The 15219-nt window shown below is 38.0% G+C and overlaps 1 protein-coding gene across 1 annotated transcript in view; it reads left to right on the top strand.

Moving 5' to 3' along the window:
* jarid2b (jumonji and AT-rich interaction domain containing 2b) overlaps positions 1-15219 on the top strand; it is a 115704-nt gene that overhangs the window by 80507 nt on the left and 19978 nt on the right. The window contains exon 4 of the mRNA XM_059556720.1: positions 5128-5297. Within this exon, the coding sequence (XP_059412703.1) occupies positions 5128-5297 (170 nt within the window). The remainder of the gene's footprint in view (positions 1-5127; positions 5298-15219) is intronic.

Below are 15219 nucleotides of genomic sequence, written 5' to 3'. Positions count from 1 at the left end.
CTTTGTACACACAGGGGGAGGAGAGAAACTGGAGGCAGATGTATTGAAACTGGAGGCAGATACTGTTTTTTTACTACTTTGACGCTGGAGGCATCATTTGAATGCAGATGCAATAAAAACTTGAGGACTAAAACCGTAGACGTTAGGTCTTCAACCCTGCTCCTGGAGACCCACTGTCCTGCAAAGTTTATTTCCAACCTACTTCAAGAAAACCACGAGACATTGGTTAGCTGATTCAAGTGTGTTTGATTAGGATTGGAGGTCAACTCTGTAGGATACCGAGTCTCCAGTACCCCTTTTCCACCAAGGCAGTTCAAGTGCTGTTTCGGAGCCAGAGCCTAGTTTCAACCCGGTTCTTTGTCTTTCGACTCCCAAAGCACCAGCTTCTAACCAGGAAAAGTGGTTTGTAGCACCAAAAAATTGCTAGGCTAGAAGGAAGAACCACTTGAGCCAGGGGCTAGGACTGGGTTCGGGGGGAAGCTTTTGACCACCATATTTGAAATAGCAGATAAACACAAACACGTTGGATTCTCCGTTTTTGGATACCAATGTAGTTTCTTAAAGCCATGAACATCAATAGCAATGCAATGTCCACCATAGTTGATAGTGTGTTTAGGCTTGTTCCGGATGATTTGGCGCTGCGCGGACTGCTTAATGTAAGGCCTCGGGGTGCTGCGGGAGCACCTGGAAACTGGTCCCCTCTTTACGCTTTTGGATTGCTTTCGCAGTGCTGTGGTGTGCTGTGTGCTGTTGTTCCAGAGGGGCAAAGGTCCCTTTACCTTTCCACATGTTTTAGTGAATCGCAGCAGAGCTTCTGGCCCGATGGTGGAAATGCAGCATGATTTTGATCTCGGTGTTACAGGTCCAAGTCTATTAGCCTGCCCGTTTAAAGCACTGGCTCACACTGGAAGAATTTAGAGGGAAAGATACATTGAAGCTAGAGGTAGATTTGGTGGATGGCACTTTGACACTGGAGGCGGATATATTCTAATTCCTGGATGTCTTCTAGTCATTTCTGTTTATACAGTAAGAGGGATTAAACATAAATGTACCCATTACCCTTTAAACTTCCTTACCCTTCCATTACCCTTTAGACCTCAGTCACAACTCTTCATCATGGGTTTTCACCACGAGCTAAATGGTAATAGGATCAGAGCCCTAGTTCCTGGAGTGACCTTACCCCGTTGTGGTTTTTATCAGCTGTAAATTATGCATGAGCCTCTTGTTAAAAGACTAGCATTGTAAGAGAACCCATATCTGTCCCATTAAGGACCCCACAGGCTGGGAAGCTCCATGGGGCTATTGTGTTGCAGTGTTTCTCGCCCGCTGAGGAAGGGTAAGACCAGAGGAACCGGAATGCCCAGATCAGTCATTCTCATGGCCCTCTTTACCCATCCTGTCTGGAGGATGTGGTTAGATCCCATCTCCACCCTTCATCACTCATGTTGCAATTTACAGACTGCCTCTCTCTGAGAAATACAGAAGGCTCAATATATCATTGTTTCCTGGTTGACAGGAGAGTCTTGAAATTGAAACTGTTCATTTGGAGGCTGGCTTTATTTGAAGTGCATCATGAATTTGCACAGACACGTTATAATTGGGGACAGCCACAACTCCGGCAGATAGTCCTGGGAAAATATGTAGAGCTTGAAAACACTGGAACTCTCTAAAACCAACAAGTTCATGTGCTGTCTACTGTCTACTTAGGCAACTACCTTCTAAGGCAAAATCATAAACATCACGTACCTTCATAAGGTGCAGAATTTGAACAATCTACAATAGTCAGATTTAATGGGATGCCTCCATTTTTGTCAAGAGTTTTCAGTATTTAAAGAAATATCTATTTTTGTTCTTATTGAGCTCAGTGCAATTCCTTCTGTGATTGTCTTTCAAAAGATGCATGTGATTCTGTCTTACAAATTTGGCAAAATTACATATCTTGGAAAGCAGAATAGCATTGCTTGGAACAATGGAACAAGCATTTTTGAACAACTTTTGCATGTTAAATGCTGACAATGCCTTTAAAAGCTGTCTAGGGAACTCACTAGGTTGTATGTGTATAGTTTTAAGAGTATCAGAGTCATCAGATGTTATCATAACCGTTCTCTTTTCAAAGAACTTGCATATTTGCATGATCCAAACAATATCCCAGGAAAATTTCCAGGAATTCCTGCGTAGACTAACTGTATTGTGTTTCTCCCTTATCATGCTTATCATGTTAGGTCTGTATTTAAACTGTGTAGATTTGTTAATAGACAAAATGCAAAATGCCCTCTGTATAGTGTGTAGGTATTACGCTCATGTCAGCTATCCCAGCATGCATCTCTATCTCTGTCACTAGATACTTGCATGCTAAACAGTTGGCCGTTATACCCTGTAATGAGGAACAGATAGGATAAATTGTCCAATAAAAGCAGGCCTTCTCTGAGATTCAGAGCAGTCTAGACTGACTCGATGAACCATGACATCCTTCATTTTTCTTTTTGTGTTTTTGTTTTGCAAAGCTGCATCAGAATTACTCTGGTGTTTACTCACATTAATACTTCTAAACCTGCAGCTTTCAGCTCCTAAAAATATTTAGGTTTCTTATGACAACCATTGCGAGAATTAAAAAAAGAAAAAGATTGTTTTCTTTATTTCTCCTGCAGAGTACAAATTCTCTTCTGGACCAATCTAAATGAGGTTACACCTCTGCCTGGATCACTTTAGGAATCAATAAGTAATGGGGCAGTTGGCCAACTTGTAAGTGCTTTGTTGAATATCTAACAGCACTTTTTTTTAGTCTAGTTTTTTTGACGATTTGTTGGCTGAAATCTCACTCAGCTGTCATCTAGTCCTCCAGCGATCTCCAATGTTATGATTTTTGCCTGTGTAATCTCCATTAATTAAAGTCAGTGTTTGGGTGTGGAGCTGCAGACCCCATTTGAACAGATGAAGCCGGTTTAGAGAGTGGTTATGCATCTTTTTGAAACCCAACACATGGTGTGTTTTAATCTTGTGTACACTTAAATTTTTTTTCTCCCTGTAAATAAACTAGAGTTCATTGTATTTTCTTGTTTATATCCAACTCTATGAGGCTTTCAGTCTGACTTTTCTCCCCCTTTTCTGTCTACTCCCAGACTTCAGGACATTTAATTGGCAGACCCCTCAGCTTTCACCATCACAATTTGATTTTGTTTTAGTCATTGCTTGATTTCCTAGGCTTTGGGACTTTGGCATTTCCAAAGGGCTGTCTTAAAAAGTACATATAGACTTGTATTTTTCAGAATTGCTTCAGTAAGATTTCAGGTTAATCAGGATATCTATTTTCAACTGATGCCAAATAGACATGAACAGAAGTTGCAGAGTTTCTTCTCTTTTGTGGCATAGTGACAGTGCCATCAGTCACAGCCATGAGAGACTAGAAAAGAAAAAGAGAGAAACAATCTGTCTGCCGAACACAGCGCTGGTGAGAATTGATTAGCGTTGCCGTTGTGGATTCGTCAAAGCTGCCGGGGCTTGGCAAGCTATCTCAGGCACGGTCCTCTGATTGAATGAGATTAATTTGTACAGGAGTGAATGATGTTTGTCTTTTACCCGTCCCCCGTATTTTCTTTAATTCTGTGTGGGGAGAACAAATTTGGCAGCAAACATCAGGCGTGGACTGAGGGGAGTGCATGTGGGTAAAATGATGAAATGTAGCTGAAATGGAAAGTGCATGCACGCGTGCCTCCTCTGGCAGCATGTGGAGGGTGAAGGAGGAATTGAGACGTACGACTTTCCACTGTTTTTAGTATTCTGTGCTGTTTCACAGGGAGAGCTGAACTGAAATGTGGAGTCAGTGAGTTAGAGAAGCTGGATGAGTGAGTGCGAGAGGCCTTGAAAGTTGGCAGTTTGATTTATCCTTAGTACTATTTATCAGTCATCAGCTTCTGCTGAAGTCTTCACAGAGCGTAATGGAGAACTTAATTACATTTCAAAGCCTTGACGTGAATCAGCATTTAGAGGAATAGTTAGACAACAATCACGCAAGTGTCCGTTAGTGTCGTTTTGTCAAGTCACTTACTCACAGAAGACTGTCTGAACTGATTCTTGAGATCTATGACAAAAATAGAATTGTTTCTAGAATCAGAGATGAACACTACAGTGTCCGTAACACAAACTTCAGTCGATTTTCATTATTTTATTAGAATTATTACATGATAACTTACTGAACTTAAAAAACTGTTAGATTATTTACTTTAATGTTACTACTACATCCTGACTATGGACACCCATTTCCTCCTAATATCACAATTCTGACGAAAAGAAAGTGTAAAAATTATGAGATGTGATTTGCAAATTATCATAAAGTCAGAATTGTGAAATTTATTATTACATAGAATTGTGAGATATAAACTCGGATATAAAAAAAGATATAAAAAAAAATACTGAATTCACAGAATTAATTGGGTCATCTCACAATCCTGACTCAGAATCTCAATATTCTGACTTTAGATCTCATAATTCTCTTATTTTCTCTGAACTATGAGAGAATTTCAGAATTGTGAGATAAAATGTCACAATTACCTTTATTCGTTTATTCCATGGTGGAAACAGGCTGACAGACAAGAAGGGGTTCATTACAAAAATATTCCGGTTTTATAGCTGTGTCCCTACTTGTAAACTGTTATTTTTTTTAATGAAAGATTAAAAAAAAGCCAACAGTAAAATCTCAAAGGCCACCTTTCCATATTTCACCCATTTTCACCATATTTCTGAAGTTCAGGAAGCCTAAACGTGTGTGAATACCTTTGAATGGATTTTTATCCTATATTGTTCCAGTCCTTAACCCAGTTATCAACATTTGGATAACTATCTAAAGTAGCAGCTTTTGTGTGCTAATCAGACTAAAAACGTGTTTGAATGGGTTCCAGATCGACTGAATTAGTCATGGCAACAGCAAAGCCCCGAGTGGAGTTTTACCATCACAAGAGCAAATGTGTTAAGATGAAGTTATTGCTCTGGGCAGCGTTATCGGAGTCCCAGTGCCAAGTGGGGATTTTCAGAAGAAAAGTTTTTCTAATGTGTCCATAAACTCTCCATTATATGATAGAACGCAAGTGTATTTAAAATCTATTGTTTCCATTCTTTTTGTTTCTTTCTTAGGCCCAGACTGCATGCACAGAGGAAGTTTGCTCAGTCTCAACCCAACTCTCCCAGCAACACGCCGGTGAAGATGGCTGACCCCTCTCTGCCCACGCCGCTCACACATATCACGTTCCTCTCCAGACGCAAGCCTAAGACAGAAGACTTCCTCACATTCATATGCCTTCGAGGTATTGCTTCATTTTTCAGCGTCTTACCATCCATATTTTTTTACCACTGTTTTATTTTGGTTTTTAAATTTACTTGGTTTGAATGGTGTATTCATCTTTTGCTCTTGTTTCAAGACAATTTTAGCCATCTCTTCTAACATAGCAACTCGATATGTACTGACTACGATGCTTCCTTAGAAATTGGACCATGTATTACAAAATAATACAATCAAAGTTGGAGATTAACACTCCACATCGCAGTCCTTGTGGGCCACTAAGTGTGCTATAAAGGTGAGATTGCCACTACATTTAGCAGTAAATTGTAACTACTACCATCATTATAGGGTGTCCAGCAACATGACTGGGTCCACTCAGAGAAACAACTAGCCAATTAATCTGCCAAGTTTACAGCACGACTAATTGGAAAATATTCAGGAGTTATTTTTTAGGCTATTTAGACTGTCATTTAGGCTCATTCATTCTTTTTGTGGTGCACATTTGTAGCTTTTCAGGGTTTTTTTTTCTTTGTGAGCTTCAGATTTAGTTTTTTTAACAAATCACATTTTTATCTTTGTAATAACATTTCATACAGCCTTGGCCCGACACCTCTGTCCTGCTTACCTGAGGCCCTTTCACACTGCGATTCCGGCAAATACACGAGTAATGTGTCTCTGCAATTGTTTTCCGGGTCACTAGATTTTGCACTTTCACACTGCCAATGATTACCCGGAATATGTGCGTGCTTTCACACACAACCCGTAAAGATCCTGTAAAGACATGAGACATCAGGGCGTGATGTGTAATGTACGATTCGAAAACGCTAGGCACTTTAACTTTCAGTTAAGCTAGTGAACGATCTCAGCTTCAGCGCAAAAAGTGAGGCACTAACTGATCTCTTGCTTCATTACAGTTTGCACATTTGTTCGTCGCAAATGTTGATCTTCCTTCAAAACACCTGGTAAAAAAGTCACGCAATAATGTGCGTCATCACTACGACACGGCATTAGATCTGGCTTTTGTTCACAAAGCGTTTGATCCGGGATTGAACCCGGCAATGTTACTAGGTCCCCGACACCAGCCATTTCATGTTGATTCCGGGATCAGTCCCGGAATCAATCCCGGGACGTGTTTGCTTTCACACAGAAGGTGACCTGGCAATGTTCCGGCAATTTTCCGGTTCCAACGTGCAGTGTCTGGCGTCATGGCAGAGGTGTAGGAGGCCTTCATGGCACCTAAACACCAGTGCACTTGCTGCACAAACATTGACTTTCAAAGTTATGAGGTATCACACCAGCCGTTTCATGTTGAATAATGGAGGTGTTATCTGTCTGAAGTGTCACGGACACACACTTCAACAAACACACCCACTTCTCGTGAACCAGGGAATGGCTTTCACATGGGATTTATGGGGGCCTCCTAGTTCCAAGGTCAGTAAACAGTGTTTCTATTGAGTGAAGTTCAAATATTTAACCACAGAACAGGTAAAACTATAATCTTCAGGGTAGATTGGAGCCATATTGCCAGTTAATGATAGGAAACCACAAGAATTTAATTGAGATAAGAAACCACAAGAATTTAACTGAGATAAAATTTGTGAATTTTACTCACTCTTAGGTCATCCAAATGCAGTGGACGTTTTTCTTCAGTAGAGCTGTTTTAATTTTAAGTTAAAACCATGGTCCTCAATGGTACTGTCACTTTGAGAGTAGAAAAAAATATCAAAGCATATCAGGCAATAGAAAGTGGCTCTTGACAATATATTGAGGGTTTTATGAAGTGAAAACACTTTTACCTGTCTGCCTTTAAATTGATTAATGAATGGAACTTGGTTCTAGACATTTACCACAGTCCCGTTCTGTGGATTTACCTCCCAAATAAGGACACAAAAAAAAGCAAGATTTTCAATATATTTCAGTTCTGTCTGCTTTTAGTTAGCTCTCTGTAAAGTTAATGTGAGGCCCTTTTTTATTGTACATTAAGCTATATTTGACTCTTTAAATTCATTTACTAGGATCATAAGTGTAGCTTGCAGTTTTTCAACTTAATGGTCAAAACAGAAAGCTTTCTATCCCATTTCATGCACGTCCTGAGATGTGTAAAAGGTCGGAAAAGTGGAAGCAGAGTGTTCCGTTAGTACCGTTCAAAAACCTGAAAATGAAAGCTTGCTGGACCTTGAATTTATTCGTTGGCCAGAGTTTTTACAACATAATACTTAAACCTTGCGGGAGACAGTTTAGACTGCCTCATTTCAGTATAAACTTTCCTTCCTCCCCAGGATTTCAGTATAGCAGCCCAGAAATGTCCTGTAACATGCTTTCCAAAAACAAGATGTCCATTAGCCACAATTTATAGCCACTGCTTTCTATAAAAGTAGTCTTTATCATGTGATTGTGTGAGTGACGGTATCGTATGAAACATTAACTAGTTGTATCAGATGCGTGTACGTGATCGGGTCAGCTCAGGGCTTCTCTGACTTGGCCTTAACTTGACTTGGCCTGGTGTTTGAGGTCAGGGAGAGGCCAAAGCCACATGTCAAGGGTATTACGTATCAGCCTCAACTCTCAATAACTCTCCTAGCTGTTTTTTCCACAGCGGCAATTAGACGATGGGCTGCACCCAGAGGTGGGTAGAGTACCCAAAAACTGTACTCAAGTAAAAGTAAAAGTACTTATAGAAATATTTACTCAAGTAATAGTAAAAGTACTAGTCTGAATAGTTACTTGAGTAAGAGTAAAAAAGTATCGGATAAAAAATCTACTCAAGTAGTTAGTAACTAGTTACTTTGGGTCATATATACTGAGCCTATTTTTATTAAGATATATAGATAAAATGTATGTTATGTGTGTGTGTGTGTGTGTGTGTGTGTATATATATATATATATATATATATTTCATCAGCCTTTACTCCAGTCTTCAATGTCACATAATCCTTCAGAAATCATTCCAATATGTTGATTTACTATCAGTGGTGTTCTTTTTTATCTTTCTATTCATCAAATAATCCTAAAAACAATCTCACAGGTTCCAAAAAAATATTAAACAGCAAAACGGTTTCCAGCACTGGTAATAAATCAATATATCAGATTTATATTTTGAAGGATCATAACTCCGAAAACTGGAGTAACAGCTGATGAAAATTCTGATTTGCATCACGAAATAAATTATATAAGTATGTATTATATATGTATAAATAACCTCTGACACAAGAAGAGTGAAAACTCCTAACATAACCGCTAAGTTACTGAACATCTGAACATAACGAACCAAATGCACATTGACGGACCTTCTTTCATCTGTTCTGCAAAATGTAAACAAATGTATATTTCTGCAAGCGTAAATATTGTGGAAATATCATTATTAATTGTGTCTAGGCATAGGGGGGTCGTCATGTGACACAGCAGCCACAGCATATTGGCAAATTATTATTAAGCATTATTATTATTTATTTTTATTTTTCATTTTTATTAGAAACATTCCCAGAAGCATGAACTATATAATGAAATATCTGGATTCTCACTTTTCATAAATTGTTAATAATTATAATATCCGATGGTCAAAATAGCCTAATTATGTAATTTATTATAAAAACCTGTCTGTTTACTTAATATAGGTGTCATGCCATAACATATTTTTAATATGACTTACTTTATATTAAATGTGAATTTATCATTGAAAGTCAATGTGATATAAAAACTGCTACTAATCTTCATTGTTCAGAAAGAGAGCAAATAACATTTACATTATCAAAGATCATTTTGTGTGATTGGTTATAATGCGCACTGCTGTAAAAACGCGTTTGCGTCAGCGAACTGAAGATCTGAATTTAGCAGCTAATGATATGACTCTGAGTTCTCACTATGAGTTCTCACACCGGTGTGATTGTATCAAATATAGAAAATATTAATCGGCTATTTTTTGTCTTTTGGAAGCTGCATTCAACTTGGTTCTCCTCTGTTATAAGTTACACGTACAACAAACTAATGTCATAGTGGTATCGTGTACTGTTATCGAATGTAGCCCAAGTTATACCTGTTGAACCGTAGAAAGCGCACGTGGTGTTCATCCAATACAGATCTTCATCGCAAACAAATAATAGCCTTTGCAGACTTGCTTTCAATTCAGTGCAGATCCAGCCACACAACGCTCTTTCTGTTCTTAAACGTTGCAACTCTGAGTAAACCGTTTCAAACGCGCAGCACGCACGGCAGGATCCTGAACGAATCATTCAAACTGATTCACGAACCAATTCAATGGTTAGCCAACTGGTTTGAACAAGCCTTTAAACAAAATGGACACAAAAGAATGAATCATTCGCGAATGGGCATCGCTCATTGCCCAGAGAAAAGTAGACGGGGCGTTTGGATCAAACTGAAGCATTTATAACATTTATTGCATTAAAATAAAGTAACGAGAGCAGCATGGCCCACAGTAACGAAGGAAAAGTACATATTTTTCCCAAAGAAATTATTCAAGTAAGAGTAAAAGTACCCATCTTTAAATATACTCCAAATATTCCACTCCACTCCAGTGCCCTAATCTGACATTGTTACGTCACATAACAGCAACAAAAACATGAACAAACACTGAACGATTGTCTTTTATTAACTAACATTAACACTGATTAATAAATGTATTGTTCCATGTTCGTTTGTATAACGCACGCAAGGTTTATACACATAGTCCAAGTCTTCTTCTCCATTTTTAGTGTTTCTCTGTGGCAGAATTACAGCGCCACACACTGGTCTGGCATGTATATTACATCGTTTTGTGTTGGTTTTGTGGTTTCGTCTTGACGCAGATATTTCTTGAGACGAGAGGGGAAAAAAGAGAGATAGTGAAAGCTCTGGCTTCGTGTGGATGTAGCCGTAGTGTGTGTGGAGCGTAAAGTTGACCAAATGGCATTACAATACACTGGTATTATGAGAAGTAGAGAGTTGTCATCATGCCATGTGTCGGTTTATCCTTCAAAGAATCCCTGACATTAAATATCTTCCAGAGGGCTCTTTACTTTGGCATGTCTGTTCGAGCCATCAGGAGAGGCGGTCACGAGCAGACAGTGTTGATCTTTCACAGGGGTGGAGGTAGAGAGGATGGGTAAATACAGATCAATGGATTCTGGGTAAATATAGCCAGGGTCAAATGGGCAGTCCTACAATAGCTCAGTTATGGCTGACTGCCAGCAAAACGCAGCTCTTATCTGACACAGAGAAAGTATTTAACCGGACAGCCGTGTGCGACTGCTGAGTAGAGTGCAGGCTGTGATTAATGCGAGGTTGTAAAATCTCTGACGGTTTCTTCAAAAGAAAAGGTTTTCTGTCTTCAACAGACGTAATCTTTGGGGTTCTGTCTTTTGAGATATCAATAGCATAATTAGGAGTGTTTTTTGTTTTTAAAATGTTTTTTTGTTGTTGTTGTTTTTTTACATCCAGATTGTGTCTTCTGATGCAATGTAAAGTAATGCACTGCAGACACAATGCAGGAATTACACCCTGACGTAAGCCGTTTCTGTATTTATGCTACATGCCACTTTAAATCCTGATGAGTGTTTAAAGCATGCACAAAGCAGTTCCTTGTGTGTGTGTGTGTGTGTGTGTATTCATGCAGTCTTTGTGAGTTATACTACAAAAAAAAAGATTTAAAACAATCTAGACATCTGTGCAGATGAAGTCCTCAGTATCTTTAATAGTATATAAAGTCTTAACATTAGTAGCCTTAATGGCCTTAAAAATAATTTTTTAGGTCTTAATAAAATAAGTAGACATTTCTTATTGTAATTCTCCTCCACAGATTACTTCCCATCAATAAGGATTTGTATACTGGCAGACATACATATTTATTAAATATATTTTTATTCCATCAAATATGAATGAATAAATGAATACTATTATATTATTTATTATTTTTATTTTTTCTTGAAAAATGTTTTTTATTATTATTATTTTTTTTTAATGTATGTATAACTACTATTATAAAGTAGGGATGGGCGATATATCGCATGCACATTTCGTCAGTAATGCCAGTTCCCTGATTACGGCTAAATCGTCATCACCTGCTTTCAAATGGAGCGCCATTTAATAGACAGAATCGTAGATCACTGACAAGCTACGTAATATCATGTTCATTATCGCAGATGAATCAGGTGATGACGATTTAGCGGAAACTGGCTTTACTGATGAAATGCACGTGACAATCGCATGTGATATATCGCCCATCCCTATTATAAAGTATTATTAAACTGTTTCCTTAAACATGCTGAAACCCTGGCACATGCACTCCTCATGATGTGAACTCGAGTAGGTGGGGAGATATGGGTAAATGAATAACATTTTCTATTGCCCATGTTGCATAACAGGCAGCTGTAACTGCATTTTTATGTGCCTTTGAATGTCCTCATGAGCATTTAGTTCAATTCCATTGTCTCTTCGATATCATTGACTGTCCTAAAGACTTATTTATGTCTCTCAGGCCACAGCAGCCGCATTCAAACCACGGCCACGTGTGTCAGCGTGAAGCTGTTGTACCGCCGCTGTGCGCTATGAAAGAACAAAGATAGCTGATTTAAATTCAATTAAGCGCGCTGACGTGTGCGGCTTGGTGGTGGGGCAGCAGGCTGATTAAATTTTCCCGGCGACTCCTCAAGCATAGGGCAAACTGGGTTAATGGATTTGCAGACATTCAGGAATGTAAATTAGAGGAGATATAATCCATAATCCCCACGCATTCTTGCTGCCGTCGCAGCCCAGAGACAATGTTTTTAATGTCCCCTCTTTTTCTTCTCACTCGCCGCTATCTAGTGCACTCCATACTGCCATATGCCATCACATGGAGGGGATATATTGTAGTGTGAGGCATGGGGGCTGTTAACTGTCTAACATCCCTTCTCTCAACTGCCACAAACCTTGACCTGCTGGAAAACCTGTTAACCTGACAGGAGCCCTGACACCCCTGGGTCAAGATCTCAACCTGGGAGACACATACATATATTAATTAGGGGAATGTGAATCACCTAAAAATACAAGTTTTTCTCATAATTGACTTGCCCTCATGTCGTTTCAAACCTGTATATATGGATGGATGTGTGTGTGTGTGTATATATACACACATATAGAAAGAAAAATTTAATAACACAATTTGAATCATCAAGAAATTTCCATGTGCTTTACTATGTTAGTAAACATCAGTTTAAGTGTACTTTAAAGCTTAAAAAACATGAAAACAATTATTTAAAATGTATTTATTATTTTTTTTTAATAACACTTTTAAAAGTGTGCTTAAATGTGTTAAGAAACAGTTGAGAAAGTGTAGTCTCTTTAAGTGGCCTTTTATTTCATCTGTATTATATGCAAGTTCTTACGATTTTAAGTACATTACAAGTACACAGTACAGTTAAGCACACTTATTTCTCACTTTATTATTTTTTAATTGTAGCCTGTGGAAAAGTGCGGGAAAGTTTTTCAAAGCTCTCAACTTTTGTTCCAAGGAAGAAAAAGTCATACAGGCTTGGAACGACATGATGCTGAGTTTTTATTTGTGGGTAAACACAAATCTCTTTAGGGAAGCTTCCTCACTCCCTCTAACCATGTGTCTGATCAAAACATTCCGCACGGCAACCAGACGTCCAATCGGAGCAAGGGCTGCTTCTCAGATAGATTTTGATTGGTTCTTCTTGAGCTTCAGTTTGAATCACTTTGGCTTTATAAAACAGGACAAAAGAAGAGCATCCAGAGTAGAACACTTCAGTTGTAATTACGTCTGTGCTTGAATTAAAAATGACAATTGTAATGGATGCCTTCACCTTTAATTATGGTCTGTGTCAGCCTGTGAATATGAGAGCACACATAATTGGGGATTGGGAAAGGTCTGTTTTTTATTTCCTTTCTCTCTGGGAGATGACAGATTTAGATTTGGCTCTGGAGAATGAAGCTGAGGGGAGAAGGCATGACAGACGATGCATGATTGCCATCAAAAATCTGGTTTGTGCACCCCTGACGCCAGTGAGGGAGCTGTTGTTGGGCTACTCCCTACCCAGAAATCCCTGGGGCACTCAGTAAGCCTCATTGTGGGGAAAGCCTGAAGCAGGGACTCATTCGGGGGAGCATGAAACTCTTAAAGAAAAAGATTATAGCGTCGTTAGTTTCCTGTTTTGCAGAGCATCTAAAGGTAGGAAAAAAATGGTGGAACCCCAGTGGTTCCCACCCCCATATATGACCCTGGATGACCCTTCAGTCTGTGAGCTATTGGCCTTTTGACCTTTTACTCCCACATTATGGGTGTGTGAGATAATGATAATTGCAGCCATTTTCTTAATAACTTCAGGTGCTTGTTTTGTTTGTTTGGACTTGTTTGTGACCGAACTAGCGAAGACTGAAAGTTGACCCTGTCATATTTGTTTGTCTTCTGCCACATGAAGTAACCATCAAAGTGGCTTTATTTCAAAACTATAGTCCTGTAGGCTGATTTATCCACCTTATTTTTTTGACGTCGAATGTAAGCCGTTTTCTGTCAGTGTGTGATACTTCTGGTTCATTAGCTGCTATAGGCAAATAACGAGAATAACAAAGTGCAGTAAACGGTAAAACGGTTTGCACTATGAACCAGTGTGTTCATAATTAGGATAATACATAAAAAAAAATGTGGGAAGACACACCAGTTTGTAAAAGGTGTGTTATTTTAGTGTTATCTTTATATAGTTATTAATAATGTATTAGCTCTGATATGCTCTGTATTGGAATAGTATTCTGTATTAGCTTTTATTTTTATATTTTACTTTAAATTTTTTATATTAGTTTTCATTTTTGTTTTTTTATTTATTTATTTATTTTTACATTTGGATTAGCTGAATTTGATGTAATATATATATTTTTTTATTTGTACTTTAGATTTGGTATTTTTGGTAACGTATTTATTTCAGTTAGTTGCCCAGGCAAAATTGATTTATTTTTTCACCTTTTTTTATTTTATTTTTTTATTTTTTTACATTTAAGCTTTTCATCTAATGTTTATTTAACTCCAAATACTAAAAGCAATTTTAATCATTTTATTTTAATGTAGTTACAGTTTTACTGTAAAGTCCCAAGTACTTAACCTTAGTTGGTGCATTAATTGATATTAATAAACAATGTCCAATGCATTTTTACAATGATTATTCATCTTTGTTAATGTCAGTTAATAAAAAACACAACTGTCCGCTGTTAGTTCACGTTAATTAAGGTGTTCTTGTTCTTGTTAGTTATAGGCTGTTCTTGTTACAGTGTAATTATACATTTAAGTACTGATAAATATGAATTAACTAAATGTACTTAGGCTTACTTGCATGTAATTATGCATAATTTATTGTTATTATAATAGTAAGTACATGTAACGTGTAACAAGGACACCTTAAAATAAACTGTACCAAATAATTAAATGCCAACAAATAATAGTAAATTAACAATATTTAACATATACAATTCTTTATCTCAGTAATGTATAATCTGATGTAAATGCTGAAATATTAACTATAATAATAAATGACGTAGACTTATTTTTCATTGTTTGTTCGTGTTGACCAATGTAGTTAATTGTTAACCAATGAAACCATATAATAAAGGGTTACCATTTTAGTGAACAATAACAAGACCGCTTCACCAGTGACGCAGCTTTCTCTTGTTTCTCAGCCCTTTTACTGCAATCCATTTAACAACACCTCGTTAAGTTTCTACTTCATTCAGTCATTTCATTTGTTCTCTAAACAGTCAACCTGTCTCCATTGCTATTATAAACGTGGTCGCATGCACAGACCATAAGCATTAATGTGGCGTGTCAGATGCTGCATGTATGCGGTGACATCACCAGTGCAGCCCTGCGCCGGCTGCAGCTTCACGTTAATAGAGAGCTAATGAGAGCACATTCGCAGGGCCGTGGCCGACACACTCATGTTTCATTCATGAGGCTGGAGAACAGC

This window comes from Carassius carassius, chromosome 8 (assembly GCF_963082965.1).
Source record: "Carassius carassius chromosome 8, fCarCar2.1, whole genome shotgun sequence".
NCBI lineage: Eukaryota > Metazoa > Chordata > Actinopteri > Cypriniformes > Cyprinidae > Carassius > Carassius carassius.
This window is presented reverse-complemented; position numbering and strand designations above follow the sequence as displayed.